Raw genomic sequence first — 27,546 nt, 5'->3', positions numbered from 1 at the left:
TATATATATAATGTAAATTGAATATCATAGAGGTCCAAAAATGTGGCATGGAAGCAACATTTTTAGGCATTTAACAAAATATCTGAAGTGGTACAATCTCACTCGGTGTTGCAACACATCAAGGTAGTTAAATTTATCACTTTATTTGAGAAAAGATCATGCTATTACTACGATTTACTGCTAGCATTTAGAAACATTAACTGAAATCTTTAAAATGCTCTTACTCTACATTTCTATAAGAGTGTTCTTGATATCATGTTTACTGTACAAAAATAAAGATAAATAAAGCTCGCAATCAACTTAGTCCGTGTGAAAGTAAAGTCAAATGTACCGCTAAATCTACGTCACAAGCAAGAGTGACGTCACGAACGGGAACGTAGAACCGCCATTGCACTTTGCGCCTCAACACAAAACAAGGGAAATTTCAACAGAAGATCGGCAATACATCCAATATCATAGGAAAATTAAACTTCAGCAAAGGTGAGCAAGTAGAAATATACCAATAACGCTTGTCTGCGTTGTCAAATAGGCCTCGTGTAGAGTTACGATGAAGTTGAGACAGGGTACTACATAACCGCGGAATGATACTTTGTTTGGAGAAAAACAAAACAAGATTTAGATCTGTCACAGCCTCTAGCGGCTGTCGGAATCCATATAGAACCTGGGCAAATGAAATGGTCAATTACATATGTCTGTGATGGAATCTGGTTTAGGTCGTTACTTTACGGGTTTGCGTTCCTTTTTGAAGCATTGTAACGAGACTAATATGGGTACTGGTACCATTAATGCCATCACTGAGGTGGCCGACGGTGTTAAACCCAATGTCTTAATCTCCTACAAGACAAGCTTAGCTTTCCCTAAGAGGTTCCTAAGGATCCATAATATTTAAATTCTTGTTTCGGAGGACGCAGTATATATTAAAGACCATACCTAATTTTGTAAGGTCTAGGCTAACCTTATGCCAATGAACTTGGGATCTCCGAGCCCCACCTTTCGATGTCTATCGTATAGGCCTATGCATGTTAATTTGGGTTACTTCCCCACTTTTGGAGCCTTTCTGGTATTTCACCAGTTAAGAATATTCAACTTCTAGTTATGGACTGTTGGGCCACTTCTGTTACTGGTTGGGCTCAACTTTTGATAGTAGGCTAGGTGTCAGGTTTTAGGTATCACCTACACCTTCCTCAGGTTGACCGGTAGGGTGATTTTGCTGTCAGTGCACTGTAGGTAGCCTATTACCTACTTGAGGTTCTTAGCAAGACCCCTAGCTGCAACCCCTGTCATTCCATAGTACAATGTAGCGCTATCCTGACCTACCGAACAATTGCTGCATAGTGCATCTGAACCCCCCCCCCCCCCTTGTTAAACCTTTAAAACCATTTTGCTCTGAATCTCCCTTTCAGCAGTGAAAGACCTTATAGGTAGGCTAGGTCCCAATATGTGTCAATTGCCCTAAATTTTATATTTTAATTCTGGTGGCTGCTATGTATCACTGCTTTGGCTTATATATGTACCATTGTAGGGCTGCTATGTACTGGCTCCTAGATACCACTGCTTTGGCTTTTAAGTACTAAACAAAACAGCTATGTTGTAGTGTGTGTTCCTTAATGTAAAAGAAACACTCTTCTATCTAACCACCAAGTAGGTAGCCTAGATAATATAATTCTATCTAACCCACCAAGTAGGTAGCCTAGATAATATAAGAAAATTTTCAACATTTTTTTTTTTTTTCTGTAGATAAGATCAATTGTGAATTTTTTTCCTCGACCAATACAGGCTTAGTCCTCAGCATGATTCATCAGTTTAGAAATTCTGATAGGTTATTAAGTTTGACTTTTTTTGGATAGCATGTTTCCTTTTGTATCTATATATTTTCTTCTGTATTACTAATTTCATGATCATAGGAATTCTAGATTCTTCATGTAGAATGCTAATTAAGAGGTACATATTTATAGAATTGGTTTTAGCTACCATGTTTATTGGATGATGCCACCCTTCTGTATTGTTATTATCCATAATTGGGCGCCTGTAAGAGCTCGAAGAATGTGGAGGATGCATCTCATTCCTGATCCACTTTCACATAGTAGGTAATGAGATCTTGAAATTGCTGACCAGGAAGTGACTGGCTAGTGAAATGGTGAAAAGAGGGCTCTATATGAGATGATGGTAAATTTGCCAGCACCCTTAACTGCCAGTGAATTGTCTTACAGTGAATTGATTAACAGGCATTTTTTAGATGTAGTTTCTCCTCTTTGCTGTACAATGCTTGGGCCCAGTGAAACCAGAAGCCATGCAGGGAAGCCTCTGGTATGTGCGCTCGCAATGCTGACCACAGTGCTCTTTCAAAATCCAAAACAGCTTCACAAACAGATGTTGATGACATTAATTCAGTCATTTTTCTTATAACAGCCACATATTCTGTTTTCTTTTTTCTTGACATGAGGACAAAACACATTGGAACCTGTTTCATAATTCTATCCTTTTTTATAAAACTATACTACACACTTAAAAGTTGAACAAAAGGGGTATGAACAATTTTAAAAGTACCTTCCATGTACCAAACTTTAGATTTGGACAGATGTTGCAACTGAATTGGTGTTTCAAATATGAGATGCTGTTGTCCATCTTCAAACAGATCAGCTTGAAGAAAATCATGTGGAACATAATCTGTGTCTAATTCATGGTGTTTGGGATGTTGTCCTTTCCTGGCACGTTGGTATATCTGACTAGAGTGCTTACATTTAAACATCTGAATTTTCACAGCTTGAGACTGCTTTCTTGACTATTTTCCCAGATGATGCAAATAGACATTTCAAAGCTGACTGTTTAATGGAAGCTCATGTTGATGCTTTGGGATCCCCAGGATGTTTGTGTTGGTGGTGTCCACTTTTGAAGTTTATTGTTCCTATTTGCTGTCAAATTGTTGCATAGCAATTCTTGCCACGGTAGCCGCATATCCATGTATCTGAGAGAAATGGCTCTCGCTTCCTGGTGTATGTATAAACCTGGGGATCAGTGAGGAGAGAGCTCCCGTTTCTTACTCCATTGGAAACAATTCTGCAAGGATTGTTGTTGGGAACACTTCATCATCTAACAATGTTTGTTCCGATACGTATACAAACCCTCGGTCCTTTAACAATAGGAAGGTACTTAGCGGCAGCTGAACCGGTCGTAAGCTTCGAACAAGGGGGTTCGGTAGTTAACTACTTGTCCGGCAGTTGGCGGTCAGCTCGACTGCGAGGAGAGGAGTCACTTTGCTTTCGGCCGCGTTGGTGGATGGACGTGTGGCTCGCCTCTGCCAGCTTCTTGTCATATGCTTTGTTTGCTTCACTGCGTGAAGGCTATTTTCTTTCCCTTTTACTGTGTGTATTTGTGCAAGGATATACGTAAGTACATGTGTGTTTTTGTATGCAATACAGTGAATTGTGTGATTTTTGAGATTCAAAATGGAATCCCAAGAGCCGGAGAGACCCCCTCGCCTCCCCATCAGCCGCAGATTGTGCCCTGGTGTGGAGGGCCGTAAGTGTGGGGCCTTTCGATCATCTGTTGAGGTTGATCCTCATGAGTTTTGTACTCGGTGTAGAGGGCGGGAATGCTCTTGCACCGAGACATGTGATGTTTGTGTGTATTGGTCGGAGGAGCAGTGGGAGCACTATGGGGGGAGGAAGAAGCCGCGTAAGCCGGCCAAAGAGTCGTTGGAGGGTTCTCAGGCTACGCCCTTGGTTATGGACACGTCTTCTTCTTTTCTCCCTCCATCTCAGCTCCCTCGTATGGCTCCTTCCCCTTCAGGGGAGGTTTCTCGCTCCTTCTCCTCTCTCGATCAGTCGAGCGTGAAGAGGGGGGGCGAGATACCCTGACATCCAGTTGTACTCGGGGTCCTCTGTTCGCTCGGGTTGGGAACTGTCCCCCCCCGGGCGAGGGGAGACCCCCCACTAACTCACCCGACTTTTCCTTCCTCGGATCTGCTTGCCACGGGGGACGATCTCGGATGGGCCTGGTACTCGCTGGGGCTGCGAGGGACACCGACGGTCCAGGGGCCGCTGAGTCACCTGGCGAGAGGGGCCATGCCGGTAACGCACGACCTAACCACCCTGACTACCACGACGGTGTTCATGCCTGGCTACGCTGCTCCGCCGCATCTGGTGTACACCCAGCACGTAGCCACGGTGACCCCTACAGCTGCTGTGCAGGTGCCGCTGCCGGAGGTTATGATGCCCGCTGTGACGCCGCCACCTGGTTTTGCCGCTCTTGCTGCAGCCCTGAACTTCCGGTGTCCCAAGAGCTCTCCCCTGGACCTGCCTCCTGTGCAGAGGATGCCGCTGGTTCTTGCCCCGCCTCCTGTTCCTGAGTATGCTGCCGCTCCAGTTCCAGTACCAGTTCCTGCTGCCGTCGTTCCTGCCCGTGGTGTTGCTGCTCCCACCCCAGGTCCTTCCGGACAGGTGCAGTCGGGCCCTGTTGCTTCGGCAACTGCCCCGGCTCCGTCCTGGATGGAAGACCTGACGGTGGTGCTGAGGAAGCTGACGAAGAAGAAGAGGAAGGTGTCGTCGTCGTCTTCATCATCTTCTTCGTCGTTGTCGTCTGCCGCCGCTTCCCCTTCAACTTCTAAGCCCCCACAGCCAAAGAAGAAGAAGGTTGCCTCCTCCCCCCCCTAAGAAGGCTCGTGCTGAGACTTCTAAGGGTCTGTCCTACTCCGGTGGGACGGTTGGGACTTCCGCCGGTCCTCCTGTTCCTTCGGGAACAGGGCCCGTCTCTCCTTCCGCAAGGAAGAAGAAGACGGGGACCGGAGGAGCGCCGGTTAACACCTAACACCGGTACCTCCTCGCCTGGAGCCAGAGGTTCTTCCCCGGTGCCAGGTACCGTCTCGGCCTCTCATTCGCGAGAGTTACCGAGTGTATGGCAGGTCCGTACAGCCAAGACCCAGGCAACCGAGTCCGCTCGGCGCCAGGATCCAGGCACAGAGCGGATGACTGGCGGGGGTCGCTCAGGCGACTCCCACCAGACCAGCGATCGCTCTCGCGGCAATACGCTGGTACCCAGGGTTGACACGACGGTCCCAGACCGCTTGCGGGCTGAGGCGAGGAAGCGATCCCCTCGGTCGCCTGAACCAGCCTCGGCTGGTCCAAGCGGCGTGACGCGCTGTGAGACAGGCCTCGCTCCCACCGTGACAGCGGACTCTGCAGGTCCCCTGACCGCCGCTCCTACCGGGACCGGGCGGAGAGGGGGACCAGCAGCAGCTCTTCTGACGCTCGGGACTGTCGCCACTGTTTTCAGTCCAGCCGCTCTCCCCGGGAGAGCCGCTCGACCAGGCCTGCAGCTCGATCGCCACCGCGGGTTGGTGATCGCCTGCAGCCCCCTCAGCACACCGGTTCTGCTGGTGGGCACGGGGGAAGCGTCAGGTCTTCCTCTCCGATCCGTTCAACTTCGTCGGGCTTCACCGGGAAGAGCGAGGCGATCAGGAGTGATCGCGAGGGGCGCGCTCCTCGCAATCCTGCCACAACGCCCTACGAACCTGGCACGGTCCTAGGACCGACCAGATCGTATGTGCAAGTGGCAGAAGGAGACCAGGAGGGGTCTGTTGTGGTTCCTCCTGTGGAAGGAGGAGGGTCTCGGGAAGCATTCTCGCTGGACGGGCTTGACGGTCCGTCTCCACAGGATGCAGTCACTCCTGAGATCCAGGGGTCATTCGTGGAGGTTATTGCGCTGATTCATCGGCACAACGACCTCGGGGAAGGATCGCCACTCCCATCTTCCGAGCCCACATCGAGCTTGGAGTCGTTCTGGGGACCTAAGAAGGAACCCAGGACGATGGTGAGTCTGCCGCGATTGGCCTTGGCTGACAGCGTACTGAGCCAAGTGGACTCTCATCTCCGGACAGGAGGGTTTGCTTCGGTCCGATAGGTCTTCCAAGCTCCTTCCTCCACCTCTACCACGACAGAGGCGCTTCTACGTGCCTTCAGAGGACCCTCTGCCGCCCAAACAGGTTAATTTGGAGCTAGCTAGGCTAACTCCGGGGGTGTCTCTGCAGCAGCTCCTGTCAGAGAACCTCTGGTTCTCACAGCAAGAGGGACTTGCTTTGGAATCTACCGCAATGGCAGCATTCCAAGCAGTCTCCTGGATCGACCAGTGGTCCCTCACAGTGTCGAAAGCCGCAGGCCTCCTTGGGGAACATCACTCCTGAAGGGGACCCGGCTTTGGTGAGACTGTGCCAGTCTGGAGGTAGGGCCATCTCCTACCTGGCCCACCAGATGGCTAACCTGTGGGCCAACCTGGTTCTCCGGCGTAGAGACGCTGTTCTCACCCGAGTGACCAGGGCGGCTGGGAGTGAGGCGGCCCTGGCTCTTCGCAACGGACTGGTGCGGAGTTCCTCCTCTCTCTTTCCCAGAGAGATGGTGGACGCTGCGGTGGAACAGTGGCGCACTGACGACAGTGACCGTCTTGTCCACCAGGCAGTCTCCAAGGTGGCTGGGCAACCTCAGACGACTGCGGCTAAGCCCAAGAGTTTAGCTAGCGCTTCCTTGGCGGCCAAGACAATCGCCTCGTTGAAGCCAAGAGGAAAGACTCTGCTGCCTTCCACTTCTGGTGTAAGGGGTGATCGCAACCAGCCCTCCTCCCAGTCCTTCTCTTGAGGAGGATCTGGGAAGAAGAAGTCGAAGAGAGGAGGGAAATGCTAGGGACGGAGTTTCCCCTCACCTGCTGCCGGAAGTGGGGGGGTTGCCTGGCGAGCCATTGGGCAACATGGCAGCGCTATGGTGTGGAGACCTGGATAGTGAACATCCTTTGGGAGGGATATTTACTACCCTTCGAGTCTCGGCCACCCCTCACCTCCAACCCGGTCCATCTGCAAACCTACATTCGTGGCTCGACCAAGGACTTGACGCTTCGGCAGGAAGTAGAAGCCATGCTGAGCAAACGTGCTGTGGAGATCGTATGGGATCAGTCGCCGGGCTTCTACAGTCGACTTTTCCTGGTGGAGAAGTGCTCGGGGGGCTTGCGCCCGGTGATAGATCTCTCTCCCTTGAACTGATTCGTTCGCCAGACTCTGTTCATGATGGAAACAGCACGTTCAGTGCTTGATTCCATCAGGGAGAACGACTTCATGCTTTCGGTGGATCTGAAGGACGCGTATTTCCAGATACCCATCCATCAATCCTCCAGGAAATACCTCCGCTTCATCCTCGACGGGACGGTGTACCAATTCAGGGCACTTTGTTTTGGTCTCAACCGCCCCATAGGTGTTCACTAGAGTGTTCACGCTGGTGACGGCTTGGGCCCACTCGGTAGGGATACGTCTTCTGAGGTATCTCGACGATTGGTTAGTCCTGGCGAGCTCCCGCTCGCAGTTGCTGCAGGACAGAGATCAACTCCTCAACTTATGCCGTGATCTGGGGATCGTGATAAATGTTGAGAAGTCAGATCTCGAACCCAAGCAGAGGATAAAGTACTTGGGAATGCTGATCGACACGGTAGCAGCACGAGTCTTCCCCGCAGACTCGCAGATCAGCAGGTTCAGGGAGGCAGACAGACGGTTCCTGTCACGACAGGAACAGTCAGCTCAGCAGTGGCAAGTCGTGATCGGTCACCTGTCGTCACTAGAGAAGTTAGTTCTTCACGGGCGTCTTCGCCTACAGTCTCTCCAGTGGAGACTAATGGAGTGCTGGTCACAGGCACAGGATCCACAATCCTTCCTGGTTCCTCTCATGGAGGAAGTAAGGGAGGACCTGGCCTGGTGGCTAGGCGACAGAAACCTATTAATAGGAGTGCTCCTGCGCACTCCCCCTCCAGAGATGCTGCTGTTTTCACGCATCGACCGAGGATTGGGGCGCACACCTGGAAGAGTTGTTGATTGCAGGAGTATGGAACCATCACGACAGGCACCTTCACAACAACTTCCTGGAACTCAGGCTGCGTTCCTCGCACTCCAAGAGTTCCAGGAGCAACTGATGGGACATTCGGTGGTGTTGATGAGTGACAACACCACAGTATCTGGCATATGTCAACAAACGGGAGCCTAGTGTCCCTCCCATTGCACAAGTTGATGATGCAGGTGCACGAGTGGGCCATAGCTCACTCAGTAGAGCTGTCAGCCAGATACATTCCAGGCAAGAGGAATGTAGTGGCAGACAAGCTCAGCCACCAGAATGAGGTGATTGGGACTCAATGGTCTCTACACCCAGATGTGGTGGAAAGGCTCTTCAACCTATGGGGGCGTCCAGTAGTGGATCTGTTCGCCACCCGGCACAACAGAAAACTTCAGGTTTTCTTCTAAGTTGTTCCGGACCCCTGGGCAGCTGCAGAGGACGCGTTCCAACACCCGTGGGACAACCTCGTAGTCTACGCCTTTCCCCTGTTCTGCCTGATTCCCAAGTGATCAGCATGGTGCTGGTCACCAGCAATCTTCGGATGATTCTGGTGGCACCCCAATGGGCTCAGGCCGTTTGGTATCTGGACCTGCTGGCTCTTCTCTCAGAGGCACCACGAGAGATTCCCCCATGGCACAACCTGCTGTGCCAACCGCACATAGAACGGTACCACCAGGCAGTTCATTCCCTGTGTCTTCACAGCTGCCGGTTATCCACCATCTCTTGTGAGCGAGAGGCTTTTCTCGCCGAGCAGCAAGAGAGGTGGCTGGATACCTCAGACAGCCCTCTGCAGCAGTATACTAGGGAAAGTGGTCTGTCTTCTTTGGTTGGTGTCATAGATGGGGGGTCTCTCTCCGCTCAGAGCCACTCTTCAGCAGGTAGCGGATTTCCTCATCTTTCTTCGCTGAGAGAAGCTCCTCTCTGTCTCCGTAGTCAAAGGCTACAGAGCTGCCTTGGCCCTAGTCCTTAAACTACAAGGAGTCGATATTTCCTCCTCCATGGAAATATCTCTCCTAATTAGGAGCTTTGAGATGTCTTGCCCACCCAGGGAACTCAGGCCTCCGGGGTGGGATGTGACTCTTGTCTTAAGGAGCTTGACATGCAGACCCTATGAGCTGCTCCAAGAGTTGTCAGACAGGGATCTGACCCTCAAGACTGTCTTTCTGTTGGCCCTGGCATCGGCGAAGAGAGTAGGAGAACTTCACGGTCTTTCCTTCGATGTTAAACACTTGAGGGGATGGGGATCGGTTATGCTCGATTTCGTCCCAGGTTCAAGTCCTTCACGATCCCCTCCCTAGAAGACTTCACCAATAATGATGCGGATGAGATGCTGCTTTGTCCTGTGAGGGTGCTACGGTGCTACCTGAAAAAAACTCAACACCTCAGGCCTGAGTGTAGACGCCTTTTCGTTAGCACAGGGGTGACCAAGAAAGAAGTGTCCAAGAACTCTGTTTCTTTCTGGCTTCATGACGTAATCAGGAAAGCGTACGACTCAGACAGGAGTGCCAACACCAGTACCTTATGTCCGAGAGCCCACAAAGTCAGAGGCATTAGTCCAACCCTTGCATTCCGCAAGAACTTGTCCGTTGCACAGTTGCTGAAGGCAGGGGTGTGGTCCAACCAGACCACCTTCACCTCCTACCTTTGGGATATTGCCCATAGATCCTTGGACACTTTTTCCTTGCGACCCATGGTGGCTGCTCAACAAGTTGTGTAGCTTACCCAGCTCCTTAGGACAAGGTAGCATCTCGTCCTTGTGAAACTGCATGAATGGAGAGTGAATGAGAGTGTGACTGGCTCCTCTTCCTCCTCTTTTCTTCCCTCTCCCTGCGGGGAGAGGGTAGCGGTCGTCACAACAATGAACAGGACGACGATGCAGGTAAGCTACGGAACCGAGCTCCATTCTATCCCTTTCATTAGGGATAGAAGCATTTATCCGTCCCTTCCCTTGCAAGGGGGGAAGTGGACACCATTAATAAACAAACCCAATACTTTATATTTGGCTTCTTATTTAGGACCTAGTTCTTGCTTGCTATTAATAAGAGGTACGCTTGCCTCCCTCATATGAATTGGTCCAGAGGCCTGACCACTGATCTTGCAGTGCACACTCCGATCAGTTGGACAGAGGCTAGGTTCCCCCCCTTTGCCTTACAAGACTCAGATTCCTCCCACCAGTAAGTGAGGCTTCCTTATGTAAAGGACCGATGGTTTGTATAACGTGTCGGAACAAATCACAATTTTTGAAAGTAAATTGTATTTTTCCTAACTATACAAACCTGAGGTCCTTTACATATAGTCCCACCTCATGCCACCCCTCACTCTGTTCCTGGGCCTAAAGCAAAGTGATTTGTTTACTTCCAGTTGGGCGGGACCCCCGACCATTGGACAAGCAGTTACTGCCAAACTACCTTGTTAGTAAATCTTACGACTGGTCAAGCTGGCGCCGAATAGTAATTCCTTATGTAAAGGACTTCAGGTTTGTATAGTTAGGAAAAATACAATTTACTTTCAAAAATTGTGATTTTATTGTGGTTGTTGAAGCCATTGGTTCCTGCTCATTATCATGACTATGAACATGGCATATCTGAATGGAACATTCAGCTTGCTAGGCAGTTGAGAGACCATCTTCCCACTGTATGGGTAAATCTCCATCAAAGACAACTGTTTTATTTCTATATGAACAAGTACCAAATTCTTAAAGTAATTTGTATTTTTTCATAGGTACAGGCAGTCCCCAGTTTACTTCGGGGTTCTGTTCCTGAAAGGCTATGTATACTGGAAAACGACTTAAACTGGAACACCGTAGACAGTCAGTCCCTGGTTATCAGTGGGGGTTCCATTCCCTGGGGTGTGCTGATAAGCAAAAACTGCCATTAACCAAAAATCAGTGATTTATGGCACCATAATGGGGCTTATGGCACCGATAACTAGTTATTGGCACCATGAGAATCCTTATGGTGCCATAAGCACCCGTATGGTGCACCATAAGAACCCTTATGGCACCGATAAGTGGTTATGGCTCCATAAATCGTTGACTTTATGGCGCTAGACCAGCGCCTAAAATCGTATCGCTGATAACCGAGTCCGCCAATAACCGGGGACTGCCTGTAGCTAAAAATGAGAAATAAAATGATGAAAGCCTTACCTTTAGTTGCCTTGAAAACTTCCCAATTGATTCACCCTGCTTCTGGTGAAGTGTGCACCCATGATCTTGTAGAATTTCATTCAAAAAGGCATACTAAATATTCTTCTGTCGCTGTAAGACTGAAACGACATAACCTCGAAACCTCTGCTGTAACCCTAAACAAATTATTTGATGAATAAATCTGAAAAACGCCGTAAGCTTGGAACGGTTTAAGCCGAGGCTGACGTAACACAGGACTGCCTGTATGCAAACCATATTCTTTTGTCATATTCCCACATCAGTTACCCCACCTTGTCCCTGCTATGGAAGGAAAAGTCCTTTAGGTACCCCATATAGTCAGACATATCTCAGGGTTGAGAGAAGAGACAATACTTCTTTGAAGAATAACGAAGAATAACTTACTGCTAACAGTCCTTATGTAATGTGAAAATTGTTTGAGATTATGCTGTGTTATATAGAGAATATATCAGTACTGTTTACTGTATTCTAATTTCCTGTTTATTCTTAGAATCTCTTCAGGTAACAAATCATGGAGGTGGGTGAGGTAACTAACTCTGATCTTGGTGCCGGAACAGTAGTAGTTGGAGATGATGGAGAGCTACAGTATGAGCTTACCCAGTCTGCTGGATCTTTCTTGACAAATTCACACATTGTATCTCAAGGTGAGTATACATGTGATATAACTTTAAGGTTAATGGTGTGTAGCACAATAGTTAGACCCTCATAGTGCTTTGGCTGTCATGTATCTGTATGAATAGTAGTGTATGAATAATAGTTGACAGTTTTCCATATATATTTCCCTTTCAAAAGTAATGTGACAGGTTGTTGTTTCTGTACTAATAGATTACATAAACTGATTCTTTATGAAAACATTCTCTTTACAGGTACTATAACTGATCCAAATGGGACTGTGCTGTCTTTACCTATTCAGCTAGTACAGTTACATGACCCTGGAGGGGATTCTAATGTTGGTCGAAATTCAGGTATATCCAGTGGAACACCAGCCTTCAGTGGAAATGTAATCATAAAAGCTAATCCAGATGGCACAAGAGCTTACTTTTTAGAACCATCAGAGGTTAGTGTGGTTTTGCTGTATATTTTATTCACATGTTTTGTTGTCTCTGTACAAAAGACTTATCTTGTAATTTTTAGTCAGAACACACTATTAACAAACTGATGTTTGGTGTGCATGTGTGTGTGCATAAGACAGCTGCTTTTATGATAGCTGTCATTCTTTGGTAGACTTTGATATTGTGTAGAATGTTTTACTTGCCCAATGTGCTGTGTCTATTGTAGAATAGGTCTACTAATGCCATCTTCAGTTGTATTGGTTTTAATGTATATCATCATTCTGTATTGTCTTCACTGTTTTGTTGCTCATGGTTGTTCATTTGGATAAGTCATAATTATGGTTTAATATTTATTGCCCTTTTTGTGTAGTACTTTTTAACTTTTCATCCATTTGGTTGATAAAGAACTCTGTCCAGGTACTCAAGGTTAAACATGGTAAAGTTGTATCTTGACACTGAAGATACTCTTAACATGGTTGGCATTTTTGTGATGCAGCCCTGTTGGCTTAAAGGTTCTTGATAAGAACTCAATATAATGCCTTGTGATTAGCCGAGGATAGACATGGATAAGAAAGTTACTGAAAGATATGATAGAAGGAGCACTTGTTTTCTACTTTTATCATTTTCCCTTCGAAAAAGGCTCCATTGATATTGAACCAAGATCACTTGTATAAAATATATATTTTTAGTCTCAGAGATTCTTAGTTTAATTCTGTATGGTGTCCATGACTGCAACATGAGTTTGTTCAACTTTGCAGCTCAAGATAAGGAAGTTTGGAAGCAGGTGTCAGATGCCAATTGAAACTCCACTCTTTCTAGTTCTTTTATGGAGACTGTACATCCTAGGGCGCATCACATCAGAGGCTTAAGTTCCTCTCTAGCTTTTAAGAAGAACATGCTTGTTCATAGAATTTTGAATGCTGTTTCTAGGCCATGGCTGGACATTTAACCAAAGGACATTTGGCCGACGGACATTTAGCCAAACAGACATTTGGTTGACGGACATATGGCCAAACAAACATTTGGTCGGCGAATAGTAACAAGCAATACTTTTAAGTATTTTAATTAACAGCTTATTAGAAAAAAAATAAAACCAGTTAGATAAAGAAATACAATAAGATGTATGTTCTTAAGTATTTAAAGATTGTGTGCAATTGCTCTCAGAAAATCTGTATGTTCATAAGTATGTAAAGATTGTGCGCAATTGCTCTCAGAAGATCTATTATTTTATAAGCAAAGATTGTGCACAGTTGCTCTCAGAAAACCTAGTTTCTGGGCTCAGCTCGTGTCGCTGCGCGAAATATCCTTTAATCTATTATTTCAGGGTAAATGTACTAACACATACCAGAGAATAAATAAATAAAGAAAAAGGTCAGTATAACTGACTCGCTCACCCTCCAAGAGGGTGTCGGTATGAACACTATGGCGAGTGAGACCACTACCACGAGCCAAATGCCAATAGAATTCTCCCACTACAAAATCCCTCCAAGAGGAGAGCCGACCCACAGAGTGGGCAGCAAGTACTACTACTACTCCATCCCACATGCTGCCGACTGCTGCGCTCTGTGGCCATCCTTTTCAGTTAGCGCACACGATTCACACGTGCCCTTTTTTTCTCGGTGTTTTTTGTGCCCTTTTCTTTGGATTTATTTACCATGGAGCGTGCAGCCATCGCAGCAGCTAAGTTAAGTACTCAGTGTTTATTGCTAGTTGGTTTTTTCCGGCCCTGAGCCCGTATTTGCCGTTTTTTAGGTATAAATACGAACTCTAGGTCGGAAGCATGGCAGCATGGTTCTTGCTCGTGGTGGGTTCGTTCTTGGTCACCCATACCCAGAACATCCCCTTACTTATGTACGCTCTATTTTAATTATCCGCTTTGTTTATGGGTACGGTCTACACGGTTTTGTCATGCATGCATGTCTTTTACCTTATGTAGGCTCCTTCCATCCAGACCCTAGCCACGGCTCTTAGTATCGGCCTCGGCTAGCTTTGAGTGGTAGACTTGCCTTCGGGTTAGTCGTACACTCCTGGATTTTTTCTCCTACTATGTTGTTTTCTTTCTTTCATTATTATTATTCATTTGATTTATTTATGATATTTGTTTAGGTTAGTTAGGCGTCTGGCTTGCTTAGCCTAGGTCATGGCCCATTGGGCCTATATGCTACCGCTCATCAGTTCGGTTTGCTTCCCGATAGCATCTTCTCGATCAGTTGGTTATGGTCCATTGGGCCTATATGCTACCGCTCATCAGTTCGGTTGCTTCCCGATAGCATCTCTCTGATCAGTTGGTTTGTTCTAGGCTTAGTTGTTTTTGTTTTTGTTCTTACCGCCTCGTGGTCCCTACATGATCACGAGGCAGCCAGACGCCTGTCCAGTCACCTTCCCCCCCACCCCCTCCCGCTCTTCCATAGAGTCGGGGGGGGTGGGTCGGTCTGCCCATGCTCGCTCCGCTACCCGAGCCTGCCTCCCTCTCTCCCCCCAGGCGGAGGGGGTAGAGGGACGGGACAGACCCAGACTGGACTCGACCTCTCCGGCTTCTCTGGTCCGGCCGGATGGTAAGGTGGGGGGGGACTGGCCTTTCCCCCCTCCTTTGCTACCGTCGCTCCACCCGTTGCTAGCCTGAGTCTGTATGTCCTCTCGCTCTTTCCCACCTTACTAGGGCTCCTTTAACCACCGGAGTCCTGGCATCCCAGCGGAAAGGTGCTAGTCCACCCAGCAGAGTGGACCGGAACATACAGTTGGTCCCTTCTAACCTCTCCGTCTCGCTGAGTTACAACACTCCGACACGCACTGGACTTAGTCCGGTACGTTCGAGCTTTAGGTTTAAGTTTTGTTAGGTTAAACTATTAAGTTTATCTTAAGTACCTTAAAACCATCCCCCTCCCTTACCTGTCTCACCGGATCTTTCCGGGGTTATAGCCTATTCAGGCGATTAAGGGAGGGGTTATGCCCAAATTTTTTCCGAGCTCCGGCATGCAACGGAGTTTCTTCTGGTCCTTTAGCCTGTAAGTGATAGTCTTTAAGATACTCATGTGTCTTTTCACTTACAGACCACCACTGTGAGCATCCAGACCCTTGTGGACACGAAGTTTGCCGGTCCCATGCTCCATGCGCGACTCCGCACGGGACATTCCAGGTCTGGTACCACGAGACGTGTACCATCTGTTACGATCTGGTGAGCCAGCTCTTAGACGGGGTAAGTATTCCAACTCCGGTACTGGTTCTCATTTGTTATAGCGCTTAAGTTTTACATTAATTACTAACTTAAGGTAAAATTCAGGGGTGGGGGTCTTATAGCCCCTATAATTTTAAGTTAAGCTTTAAGTTGATTTTAGTTTTAAGTTATTCTTCAAATCTAATCAATACCCCTCTCTTCCAGGCTCCGGCTGTGAGGGATACCGCACTGGCAACCCTGCGGGCCTGGGTCGGCGGTTTCGGGAAGAACGCCGCCAAGGGTATGCCCTACATCCTTGAGAAGAGGTTGGCGGTACTAATCTTCCCCGGAGGCAAGGCGACAGGCTACGTCGACCCAGCAGAGGCGGCCCCGACTATCGCTTTCATCCAGCAACAGCTGGCTGCCTCGTTGACGGACCAAGGCCAGGACATCTCCTCGGAAGTCGCGACGCTTGACATTAATGTGGAAACCTATGGTAGGTGTAGACGACCTGTTGGTCGAGGTAAGTTCGTTGGACAACCCAAGGGATACCCTTGGGTGCAACTGGTTCTTCTACTCCTGCAACCTCTCCATCCTTCCAAGGCTTTACAGGTAATGAACTTTATACTTCTCCTGACGCTTCAGTTAGACCCAAGGTCAAGGGTCAAGCGGGTGAAAACCTTGACGAAGGCGTCGTCGTCGTCTAAGAAGACGGCTTCGGCGTCATCCTCCTCTCGTAAGTCTCCGGCTAGGAACCTCGGAGCAGAGAGATCTAAAGCTTCTGGGTCCGGCTCTAAGTCCTCGGAGGGGAGTAGATCCTCCAGGGAGAGATCTCGCACTCCAGCGGAGTCGTCAGTTTCGCTACCCTTGGTTCCAGTTCAGAGCCACCCTTCCACCTCCGCTACAGCTCCGGCTTTGGACTCCAACGCTGGTTTGTTACAACAAGTGGGAGATCTGGTTGGGTCTCTGAAAAATAGCATGGAACAAATGATCTCTCGGTTGTCTGATAGGATTACCTCTCAGGACAACATCATAGCCGGACTGAGCCAAGCTCCTCTAGCTTCTCCTCCACCTTTCAGCACAGGTGGAGCTCACTTCCCCCTATGACTCTCTACCTCCGTTCTCAATGAACAACCCGTGGAGAGTAGCGTCATACGCCCCCTTCCAAGACGGGCTAATCTCTATCCCGGAATGTGGAACTCGGAGGGTTTGAGGACTTCGAGTTCTACCCGGAAGACCTTCAGCCCCCAGTGTTCATAGGCTACGCCAGGCTCACAGCCGCAGCCATGACTCGGGATGATAAAGTACCAAAGGAGACAGTCCTCTATTCGCGTGACCAGGCTCATAGAGAATGCTCAGGTGTCTAGAGGACATGGATTGTTCCAACACGAAAATCCAACCTTTTAAGGGTCCGTTTACGATCTTTGCGATGGAAGAGAGTACCCCGCTCCCTTTCCTGACAAAGATCGCGACGATTACTATTCCAGCAGCCCCCCAGAAGGTGGACTCCATGCCTCAACTGGAGAAGCAGATCCTACATCTCCGTTACTTCCTTCAGCCGGGTGAATTGTGGGAAGATTTACCTAACACCTTCTCAGCTGGCAAACTCAAACCAGACTGTGCTATGGAGCAGTTTGGTGAGAAGCTACCTAGGCTTCCAGATAGCCTTATTCAGGCAGAATTTGATGCCAAATCGCGGTTAGCCAGGTCTCTTAATTCCATGGCTATGACCGAGGTGGCTACCATTGCCTATGGGTCGGAACCGCTCTTCAAGCTTCTTACCAAATCTTTGACTCAAACGGTGCAGTCTGACATGTTTGAGTTTCGCCCACTGCTAGGACGAATTGTAGGAAACATGTCCTACAAGAGGCAACAATTCGGCACGAGCCGAATAAGTTGCTCACGTCAAGCATCTGGGGAGCAGACCTCTTCCAGTAAGCGTGGTTAAGGAGGTTTTCAGTCAGAGGCTACAAGATTGAACCAGAGCCTTAAAGACCGTTGGGGGTCTTACGGCCAAGAGACTAACAGGACCAAGCCGGTAAGGGTAAGGCTCAAAGGAAAACCTAGACGTTTCCAGCCCTACCAGAAGAAGCAGCCACGCGTTCTCTCAGCAAGTTCCGGCTGTTCCTTTAGTGCAAACAGCCCAACCTTCCACCTCAAAGGCTCAGTCGCAGCCGATTTATGTTATCTCTCCTCAGCCTCAGCCCTCCACCTCTTATGCCCTCTCTCCGGCCTACAACCAGGTCTTCGAGGGTCAAGCTTCACAGAAGTATGACCGCTCGGGTAAGGGAGGCAGAGGTAAGCGTTCCTTTCGTGGGAGAGGATCGGGAGGTCCCTTTAATAGGGGAAAACATTTCAGGGGAGGCCGAGGAGGCTACCAGAACCAATGAGGAAATTCAGGTAGGAGGGAGGCTGTTTCACTTTCGCCACCGGTGGAACTTCAGCAAGTGGGCTCAGAGCATTGTCTCAAAAGGCCTGGGTTGGAGCTGGTTAGCGAACCCACCTCCATACCAGACCTTTCCGCCAACTTCCTTCCAAGGAATTGACGGAGTACGCGGAGGATCTCCTTCAGAAAGGAGCTATAGCGAGAGTCAAAAGGTTAAAATTTCAAGGACGCTTGTTCAGCGTGCCAAAGAAAGGCTCACAAAAAAGAAGGGTAATCTTAGACTTGTCCCGCTTAAACTTAGCCATTCGCTGCGACAAGTTCAAGATGCTCACGATCTCGCAGGTGCGGACCTTACTTCCCCGTGGGGCCGTCACCACCTCTATCGATCTTACAGACGCTTACTATCATATCCCATTGCAAGACACTTCCGTCCGTATCTGGGCTTCAAGATAGGAGACCAGACATTCTCCTTCAAGGTAGTTCCTTTCGGGCCTCAACGTAGCACCCAGGGTGTTTACGAAGCTGGCGGAAGTAGTAGTGCAACAACTCAGGTCGCAAGGGGTTATGGTAGTAGCGTATCTCGACGATTGGTTGATCTGGGCTTCAACAGTCGAGGAATGCAACAAAGCAACACTGAAAGTGATTCAGTTCCTGAATATCTATGCTTCAAGATAAACAGGACCAAGTCAAGACTCACTCCAGAGTCAAACTTTCAGTGGCTGGGCATTCAATGGAATCTATCCTCCCATACTCTGTCCGATTCCATCAACCAAGAGGAAGGAAATAGCGAAGTCAGTAAAGCAATTTCTAAGTCACAAACTGGCGTCAAGAAGGACTCAGGAAAGGATCCTGGGTTCGCTCCAGTTTGTATCAGTGACGAACATCTAATGAAAGCCAAACTGATAGACCTAACCAGAATCTGGCGCTCACGATCAAATGTCAGGGCCAGGGACAAATTATCCTCAGTCCCTCTGATTCTAAAGAATCGACTCCGGCCGTGGGCGAAAGTCAAGAACTTGTCGGTGTCAGTGCCCCTTCAGTTTTCCTCCACCAGGGATCACCATCCACACAGACGCGTCTTTAAGCGGTTGGGGAGGATATTCCCAGTTCAAGAAGGTTCAAGGAACGTGGTTCACCTCAGTTCCGTCAGTTCCATATAAAACGTACTGGAAGCAATGGCAGTGTTCTTGACTCTAAAAAAGGTTATTCGTCCGCCAAAGTACTCCCACATAAAGCTAGTCCTGGACAGCGCAGTGGTAGTACATTGATATAACAGAGGAGGCTCCAAGTCACGTCATCTAAATCATGTCATGGTAGCCATCTTCTCCCTGGCGGACAAGTTCAGTTGGCATCTCTCCTCCACTCATATAGCTGGAGTGAGAAAACATCATAGCAGATGCTCTATCCCGATCAGTACCTCTAGAGTCGGAATGGTCACTGGACAACAGTTCGTTCCAATGGATCCTTCAGAGAGTTCCAGGTCTACAGGTGGATCTCTTCGCATCTCAAGCGAACCACAAACTCCCGTGTTATGTGGCCCCCAACCTGGACCCTCTGGCCTATGCCACGGACGCCCTGGCTCTAGACTGGAACAACTGGGAGAAGATTTTATGTCTTTCCTCCAGTGAATCTTCTCATGAAAGTGTTAAACAAACTCAGGACATTCAAGGGTCAAGTGGCTCTAGTAGCCCCAGACTGGCCGAAGAGCAATTGGTATCCCCTAATTCTGGAACTGGGTCTTTCCGTCCTCTTCGGATCCCCAATCCCAGGCTCTCCCAGTCAGTACAAACGAAGACTGTGTTCGCTTCCTCAGGGATTCTCAAAACCCTAACTTTATGGATTTCATGAAGTTTGCAGCGAAAAGGGATGCGAATATTGACCCTCAGAATATTCTCTTCTTGGAATCCGATAAAAGAGATTCAACTTTGAGACAGTATGATGCTGCTGTCAAAAAGTTAGCAATCTTCCTGAGAGAATCAGATATTAGAATCATGACAATTAATTCAGCTATATCCTTTTTCAGATCCCTATTTGAAAAAGGCTTAGCAGCTAGCACGTTTACGACAAACAAGTCAGCCTTGAAAAAGATATTTCAATTTGGGTTCAACATAGACTTGACGGATTCCTACTTCTCGTCTATTCCCAAGGCATGTGCTAGACTTAGACCTTCTGTAAGGCCTACGTCAGTATCATGGATTAAGCTTGGCCTCAGGAGCTAGAATTTCAGAACTTTTGGCTTTATCCAGAGATCCGATCATATTCAGTTCCTTCCACAGGGGGAAGTGCTACTTTCTCCGGAACGTAGCTTTATAGCAAAAAATGAAGATCCTTTGATGAGGTGGGAAAAAAACCATGGGAAGAGTACTACCCCCTTCCACAAGATGTATCTCTTTGCCCAGTTTCAGCCTTACGAGCCTTTCTGTCCAGGACCTCCTCATCCTCATCGGGTCCTCTCTTTAAGAGAGAAAAAGGTGGCACTTTATACTATTAAAGGCATCAGCAACAAATCCTGTACTTCATTAAACAAGCCAATCCTGACTCTTTCCCAAAAGCACATGATGTCAGGGCAGTAGCCACCTCAATTAACTATTTCCAACATATGAACTTCGATGAGTTGAAAAAGTATACTGGATGGAAATCGCCGACAGTGTTCAAACGTCATTACCTAAAGTCCTTGGAAGCTCTGAAATTTTCAGCAGTAGCAGCGGGTAACATAGTTTCCCCTGACTCTAACTAATCTTTAGTAGAAGATCCAGTCCTCTATACCTGCCTCACCACAGTTCGTCTATCCTGCCTGTTCATTTACGGTCACCCTTGTGTCTTAGCGCTTTTATGATGATGTGGTGGGTGTCCCTTATTTTTTGCTAGGGACACTCACAATGATTATGGATATTTGATCTCATGGATGTCATCCCCTTATTTTTATGTAGGGGATACATCTTAATTGTAATGGTTACGGGTTTGTATATTAAGTCATATACATTCCTTTATAATTATTATTGTTGAGTTTGTTTTGTTCACCTTATTATGTTAATTGCTCTGGAATTTTGATACAATAGCTTTACACAGATACCATTTTGATACTATAAGCCATATTACCTCTGTATATATGTAAATTACCTTAAGTTAAGAAATATTATTAGTATTAAGTGTAATTTAAGCAATATTTCTATTTTGTATCACTGTGTATATGTATCCTTATTAGCAATTATATTCTTTTACTTTTATTTTATCTTTTATTTGAGACCTACTTTATTTTATTGATTTTTTTTTTTTTTTTTTTTTTTTTTTTTTTTTTTTTTGTTTACAATCTTGTGCTATTTCTCTGGTACGATTTCGCGCAGCGACACGAGCTGAGCCCGAAAAGGGATTTGACGTAAGGAAAAATCTATTTTTCTGGCGATTGGCTCGTGTCGCCAGCGAAAATCCCGCCCTACCCATCCCATCGCCCAAGATTGTCTGCTAACTTCAGGATGGCCACCAGAGGCGCAGCAGTCGGCAGCATGGGATGGAGTAGTAGTAGTACTTGCTGCCCACTCTGTGGGTCGGCTCTCCTCTGGAGGGTTTTGTAGTGGGAGAATTCTATTGGCATTTGGCTTCGTGGTAGTGGTCTCACTCGCCATAGTGTTCATACCGACACCCTCTTGGAGGGTGAGCGAGTCAGTTATACTGACCTTTTTTCTTTATTTATTTATTCTCTGGTATGTGTTAGTACATTTACCCTAGAAATATAGATTAAAGGATATTTCGCTGGCGACACGAGCCAATCGCCCAGAAATAGATTTTTCCTTACGTCAAAATCCCTTTTTTGATACTCCTCATATTTCTCAATGATGACATGAGGCCCGTGTTTAATATCCGATATACTTCTTCGATCATCTCAATGCAACCCCTGAATTTACCATCTCAATTGTTAACTCCCTATTTGATTGCTCTTTCCTTAGCTTTGAAACTAGATGGCAAATAGGTGGGTGATTGTCCTGTTCAAATGTCCTGTGCCATCCCTCTAGAGAGTTTGCAGTCCGTGAAAGACCTTGTGTGGTCTCTCAGAAGTGTTCCACATTAAGATTACTAACAAAGTTGGTTTTGTTTCAGCATGGCTGGTTCAATGTTTGAGCTGAAAATGGCAGTTACCCAATTCAACAATTGAGATGGTAAACTCAAAGTAAATGCTGATTGTTTTGGAACTGTTAAGATTGCTTGTTATAATTAAGAGAATGATAGTGGGTGTGACATACATGTAGGTATGTTTACTACATTTTCGGTCAATGTCTGTCAACCAAGTGTCCGTCGGCCAAATGTCCATCGGACAAATGTCTGGGAGCTGTTCTTGGCGATGTGAAACTACATTCACTTCCTTTTATTTGAAGGATAATCTCCACAGGTCCTTGGACATGTTTTCCTTGGGCCCTGTGGTGGCTGCTCAACAGGTTGTGTGGCTCATCTAGCCCCTGACAGGGCAATTTATGTGTTAGAGAGAATGATTAAGTTGGCTGGTCCCTTTCTTTCTCTTTGTTCCTTTCTTCTTCCTTTGGGCAGGTTGAAGAAGAGACATATCATATGCTAGAACTGGTCTGATACAGGTGAGTCTGGTATTCATACTGGTGATACTTAATTGCTATGTTCCTATACAATAGACAAATCTACTTCTGAGTAGCATGTTCTCCTCCCTTTAGCAAGGGAGTGGTAACAAATCCCTGTGACTTGAAAAGTTTGTTACTGGAACAGACAAAGTTCTTCTTATCTTCCATGAGTGCAATGAATCTGGCCATTCCACATTTTACTGGACCCAGCAGGCTGAGTTTTTGGGTATTTGTCTACCTATTCTCTCACAGGGTATGACCCCTTCATTAGAAATCGTTCTTCTAAGAAGGATGTTTGGGTGGGCTGAACCCCCAGCCAGTTCAGGGTACTTCTACCTCCCCCAAAGCATAAGTTTATTCTATTGTTAAGACCGAAGGTTTGTTCCGTATATGAACAAATGGCAAATTTTTTAATCTACAGGCGGTCCCCGGGTTACGACGGTTTCCGGCTTACGACGTTCCGAGGTTACGACGCTTTTTCTTAAATATTCAATGGAAAAATCCGTCCTGGGTTACAACGCTTGTTCCGAGGTTACGACGCTGACACTTCCGACGCTCCGAGTTAACGACGCTTTTAAAAAAACGCATACTATGATAAAAATCCTTTATAGTTTAGCACAGTATATTAATAAAAAAAAGTTTCTGGTTAGATTACAAAAAAAATTTTGAGGTTATGATGATTTTCGACACTTTTTATGTCGTATTTTTCTATGTTTTTAGTGACGCCTCATATGCGGAACTAGTTTCCGAGCGAATGAATCATACTAGCTTGCGGTGCGCAAAGGTTTACATATAACAGTCCAAAAGCGCAAATAATGAAAAAATCATTGCTTGTTTCCAGTAATAATAACAAAACGAAGTTTCTGGTTAGATTACAACGCAAATTCCAAGTATCCAAAGAGAGACATTATCCAGTAATTTGATCAGAGAGAGAGAGAGAGAGAGCGAGAGAGCGTCTTCCGACGCTCCGAGTTAAGAACAGAGAAGTGTTTCGTTTCATTAAAACTGCCTCTGGACTCATGCCAGTAAATGTTTTTGTTGATATAATAATATAAGCCTATTTAAAGATACGTTTACTTAATTAGTCTATATGATAGTAAATAGTAATCAACTGTTCTTGTAGCCCTCAAGATTTGGCAAATCGAAGTATCCAAAGAGACATTATCCAGTAACTGGAACCTTGACATACGAATTTAATTTGTTTCCGTTACCATCGTCGTATATCAAAAACAGTTGTATTCTCAAAGCATTTTTCCCATTAAAAATAACTGTAATATGTATTAATCTGTTCTAGCGCTATGAAACAACACCTAAACAAACAGCTAAATTACATATAATATACAACAAATTTATACACAAATAAACGAGTAATAACACACATAATGATAAAATAAACATAGCAATGTGATAAATGATAATAACTGTTAATAAAATCAATTAAAAAAAAGAAAGGAATTTTACTTACCACAACGAAAGATGACGTGAGGCCAGCAGGGGGAGAGGTAGGGAAGGGTGGCAGGGAATGATTTGTTCTTTTTTTATTTACGTATGTACACTTATAAACTACGTAATAAAACAAACAAATGAAATAACATTGCTAAACTAATTTTTATTTATTTTTTAATTTTTCATTCGTAGTTTTAGAAATAATGGTGATGCCTTTGAAGGTTTTTATAGCTTTCTTCTGCTTGATGATCGTGGATATTGTAGAAGGATTTCGACCATACTCGTTTGCCAAATCGACGATACGAACGCCACGTTCATGCTTTGCTATAATTTTTCATGTTTTGCTTCCATCGAAATAATATTCTTGGGTTTTTTCTTATCACCTGCTTTGTCTTTAGCTTTGAGACCCGTGGTTAATAATAAAATAGACAAAATAACCACGAAAAATAGGCGCAAATACAACGAACTAAACAACGACGTGTTAACATGCAGCACCAACAAACAAACAGACTGAACGCCATTTATTGGTCGCCTATACAACTAACACTCATCGCAAAATCGTATCTCAAATATTTCGTTGTATATCAAAAGCTTATATTTTCGCAAATTTTCTGTTGTATCTCAAAACATTTGTATATTAGGGCAATCGTATGTCAAGGTTCCAGTGTAATTTGATCAGAGAGAGAGAGAGAGAGAGAGAGAGAGAGAGAGAGAGAGAGAGAGAGAGAGAGAGAGAGAGAGAGAGACGCCTTGGCGGCAAACAATGGTCTCGGGGATTGACGTAACGTTTATTTTCTGAACAGATAGGGACAGAGAAGTGTTCGTTTCATTAAACGGCCTCTGACTCATGGCAGGAAATGTTTTGATGATACTAATATATAAGCCTATTTAAAGATACGTTTACTTTAATTAGTCTATATGATACTAAATAGTAATCAGCTGTTCTTGTAGCCCTCAAGATTTGGCAAAATCACTCCAGGTTGTACATAAAACTTCAAGAATGTAGTGTCACCAGAGAATTACAATAGTTTTTTTTACCTTCAAGAACCAGCATTCTTTTATGAAAATAACTCCAGGTTTGTACATAAAACTACAGGAAAACAACATGTAGTGTAACAAAGGATTACAAGTAAGGTTTTTATAACTTTTTATTAGTTTAAGACATATTTCCAAGCGTCGTTCCGGCTTACGACGATTTTCGGCTTACGACGTCGTCTCAAGAACGGAACCCCCGTCGTAACCCGGGGACTGCCTGTATTTGCATTTTTCATAGTTTACAAACCTAAGGTCTTAAAATTATACTGCCCTCTTCTAGCCACCCCTCTCGTGTACTGGATTGGAAGAAAGACTGATGCCTCACGAGGTCACAAGCTTGGTCGGTGACCAGCTTCTACCTCATATATGTATGGGTTGCCAGATGTCACAGATTCCTTGCTTTACAAACTTTGATTGTTTTTAACTGGTTTCAAGCTGGCAATAGAAGATTATTTTGTTGTTAAGACCTCAGGTATGTAAGCTATGAAAAATGCAAATTGATGAAAAATTTGCCATCTTTTTTAGAAATGAAGCTCTAAAGAGTTAAAAGGTTCAGTTGGGTAACTTGTTTGAAGTATTTTGACTGTGTAAGACCTCTACAAGGTGCCAGCAAAGAATTTTTTAGACTTCAGGAATGTTTAGGACTGCATGTGGATCAGGTGTACATTTTGGAATGTCAGCTGTGGATGTAAGGATGTCTGCAAGTTAGGTACTCATGTTTTTATTTGTTTCCTGAGTGTATGTTATTTACTCATGTTTTTATTTGTTTCCTGAGTGTATGTTATTTAGATATAGTATGTTGTCAGACAGCATAAGGCTAAGGCTGATATCTGTTTAGGATGAGATTTGAGGTACGAATGGTATACTTGCCCATTATAGTATGCTGTTCAGATATACTTACTGGTGCTGTTTGTGTGGAGGAATGGCTTTTTTTCTTTGTTCTTGTTATGGAGTGTCTGTTAGTCATGCAGATGCATGAATAGGCTACATAAAAGTAATGAGTTAAATGTGGAAATAACTGGCTAGTGCTTGTCCTTAAAATTGAGGAATAATTCTTCCAAAGTTCATTTTAAAAATTCTGTGTTGGTTATTTAAGTACCAAGTACTTGAGCTTAAATGTTAATTACAACTTGTGTGGAATGTACTTTAGTATTCACACAAGTACTCAAACTTTGAAGCTAATGCTCCTGTCTCTTGAAATCAGGCAGATGTTGAGATTATGAAATGTGATCATGACTCTGTGAGTTTTATAGTAACTTGTGCATTGGAACTGAAAATCTGGTGAAAGAAAAAAAAGGCAGCCAGGCTTTCCAGTTATTACATATAATAATAGTGAAAAATCTTTTTATCTTAAGTTTACAGTAAGTTTACTAGATTTTTTATTTTAATAGAAAAAATTTAAGAAAATGTGACATAGGTAATTCTTTGATAATTGTTCGTTGATTTAGATTTATGGTTTAATGTGTTAGACTATGGTATACCTCAATCTTATGGATTTCATTAATTAACAGACTTGCCGAAGTCTGATAAAAATGATAAAAATGTTTTGTACTGACCAGAGAAATCTTGAAAGTGCAACAGGGCTATTAGGCAGTAGATGAGGCTTTTGTGTTTCTGCCTGTTAGGGTGGGAGGGTGAATGAATGAACAAACACCCTCATGTTGACTGACACTTTCCTGGCTGTGCCTGTGAAGGTGGATAGTGAACAAATTCACGCATACAGGCAACCAGCACCTTCCTCTTTGTGCATCATGTTAGGAAACAATATTTACTAAGGGCACAGAACTCTCTCTCTCCTAAATTATTTCTGTTGATCTTACTAAATATAGTACTGTACTGTACAAAACATTAATGTAGTGTTACACATTTTCCAGTATGTTTATATGTGTACAGGTTATATGCACATGTATGCATCATATCAGGATATACGCCACACTTACAATGTGTGCTCTCTCTCTCTCTCTCTCTCTCTCTCTCTCTCTCTCTCTCTCTCTCTCTCTCTCTCTCTCTCTGTTTTTTGTAATGAAGAATTTGGGGCAATTATGTTTAAAAAGAAAGTGTTTATGTTTTATTTGTTACATATATTGTTAGAAGCAATTCATTTTACAGATTTATTTCTGAGTTTGAATAGTAAGTAATTCTATGTTTTAAATTTAATTATGATTACAAAATACCAGTCAGGATAGACATACTTTATATGATATTACTCTAGACTAAGCTATGAAAGTTATCCCCATGTTATGTCTTTGTTACTTAGTGGATTTTGAGCTGTCAGTTAAATTGAGGTGACATTATTCAAGTTATAAATAGAATTGGTGTATGCTTATGTTTACATGTAATTTTTTTTCAGTTATCTGTTGGAGAAGATAATGGTGAGGGGCGCCTTATTCCACTACAAGATATGAATGATGTAGCTGTATCAGCTAGTTTGGCAGAAATACAGGATAGGTATGATCTATGCATACTTTTAAGCTTTTGTTAGTAACTGCTAAAAAGGGATTTTGACGAAGGAAAAATCTATTTCTGGGTGATTGGCTCGTGTCGCCCTAATGAAAGTATCCTTAATATCATTCTTTCTAGGTAAAATTAGCCTAAAATTACCAGAGAAAAACAAATTAAGAAAAATGTCAGTAAAACTGACTCGCTCACTCTTAAAAAGAAGTGTCGGTATGATGTATAGGGGCAGTGTGAAACACTACCACGAGACAAACACCAATTAGAACTTCCTATCAAAGAATCCCCCCCAAGAGAGAGCTGATACCAACGGGCGATGCAGCCTCTACTACTACTACTAGAGGAACGCCACGGACAGCAGCGCCCCTACGGACATCCTTAATTAAAACAGCTAATACATCTTGTCCTGCAAGG

The 27,546-nt window shown here is 45.2% G+C and overlaps 1 protein-coding gene and 1 pseudogene across 1 annotated transcript; one reads left to right on the top strand and one right to left on the bottom strand.

Annotated features, from left to right (window-relative positions):
* Positions 1–322: 322 nt before the first annotated feature.
* On the top strand, positions 323–27,126 carry LOC135224617 (uncharacterized; the record flags this gene model as incomplete). The annotated part of the gene is given in 4 exon segments (XM_064263802.1): positions 323–480; positions 11,513–11,666; positions 11,889–12,079; positions 27,029–27,126. Coding segments are annotated over 3 exon segments (422 nt in total), but the record flags the coding sequence as incomplete, so codon positions are not given.
* LOC135224861 (uncharacterized) lies at positions 2,219–4,066 on the bottom strand (annotated as a pseudogene).
* Positions 27,127–27,546: the final 420 nt, after the last annotated feature.

The sequence above is a fragment of the Macrobrachium nipponense genome, chromosome 12 (genome assembly GCF_015104395.2).
Source record: "Macrobrachium nipponense isolate FS-2020 chromosome 12, ASM1510439v2, whole genome shotgun sequence".
Taxonomy (NCBI): Eukaryota; Metazoa; Arthropoda; class Malacostraca; order Decapoda; family Palaemonidae; genus Macrobrachium; species Macrobrachium nipponense.
The sequence above is the reverse complement of the archived record's forward strand: the minus strand, read 5'-3'. Positions and strand labels throughout refer to the sequence as shown.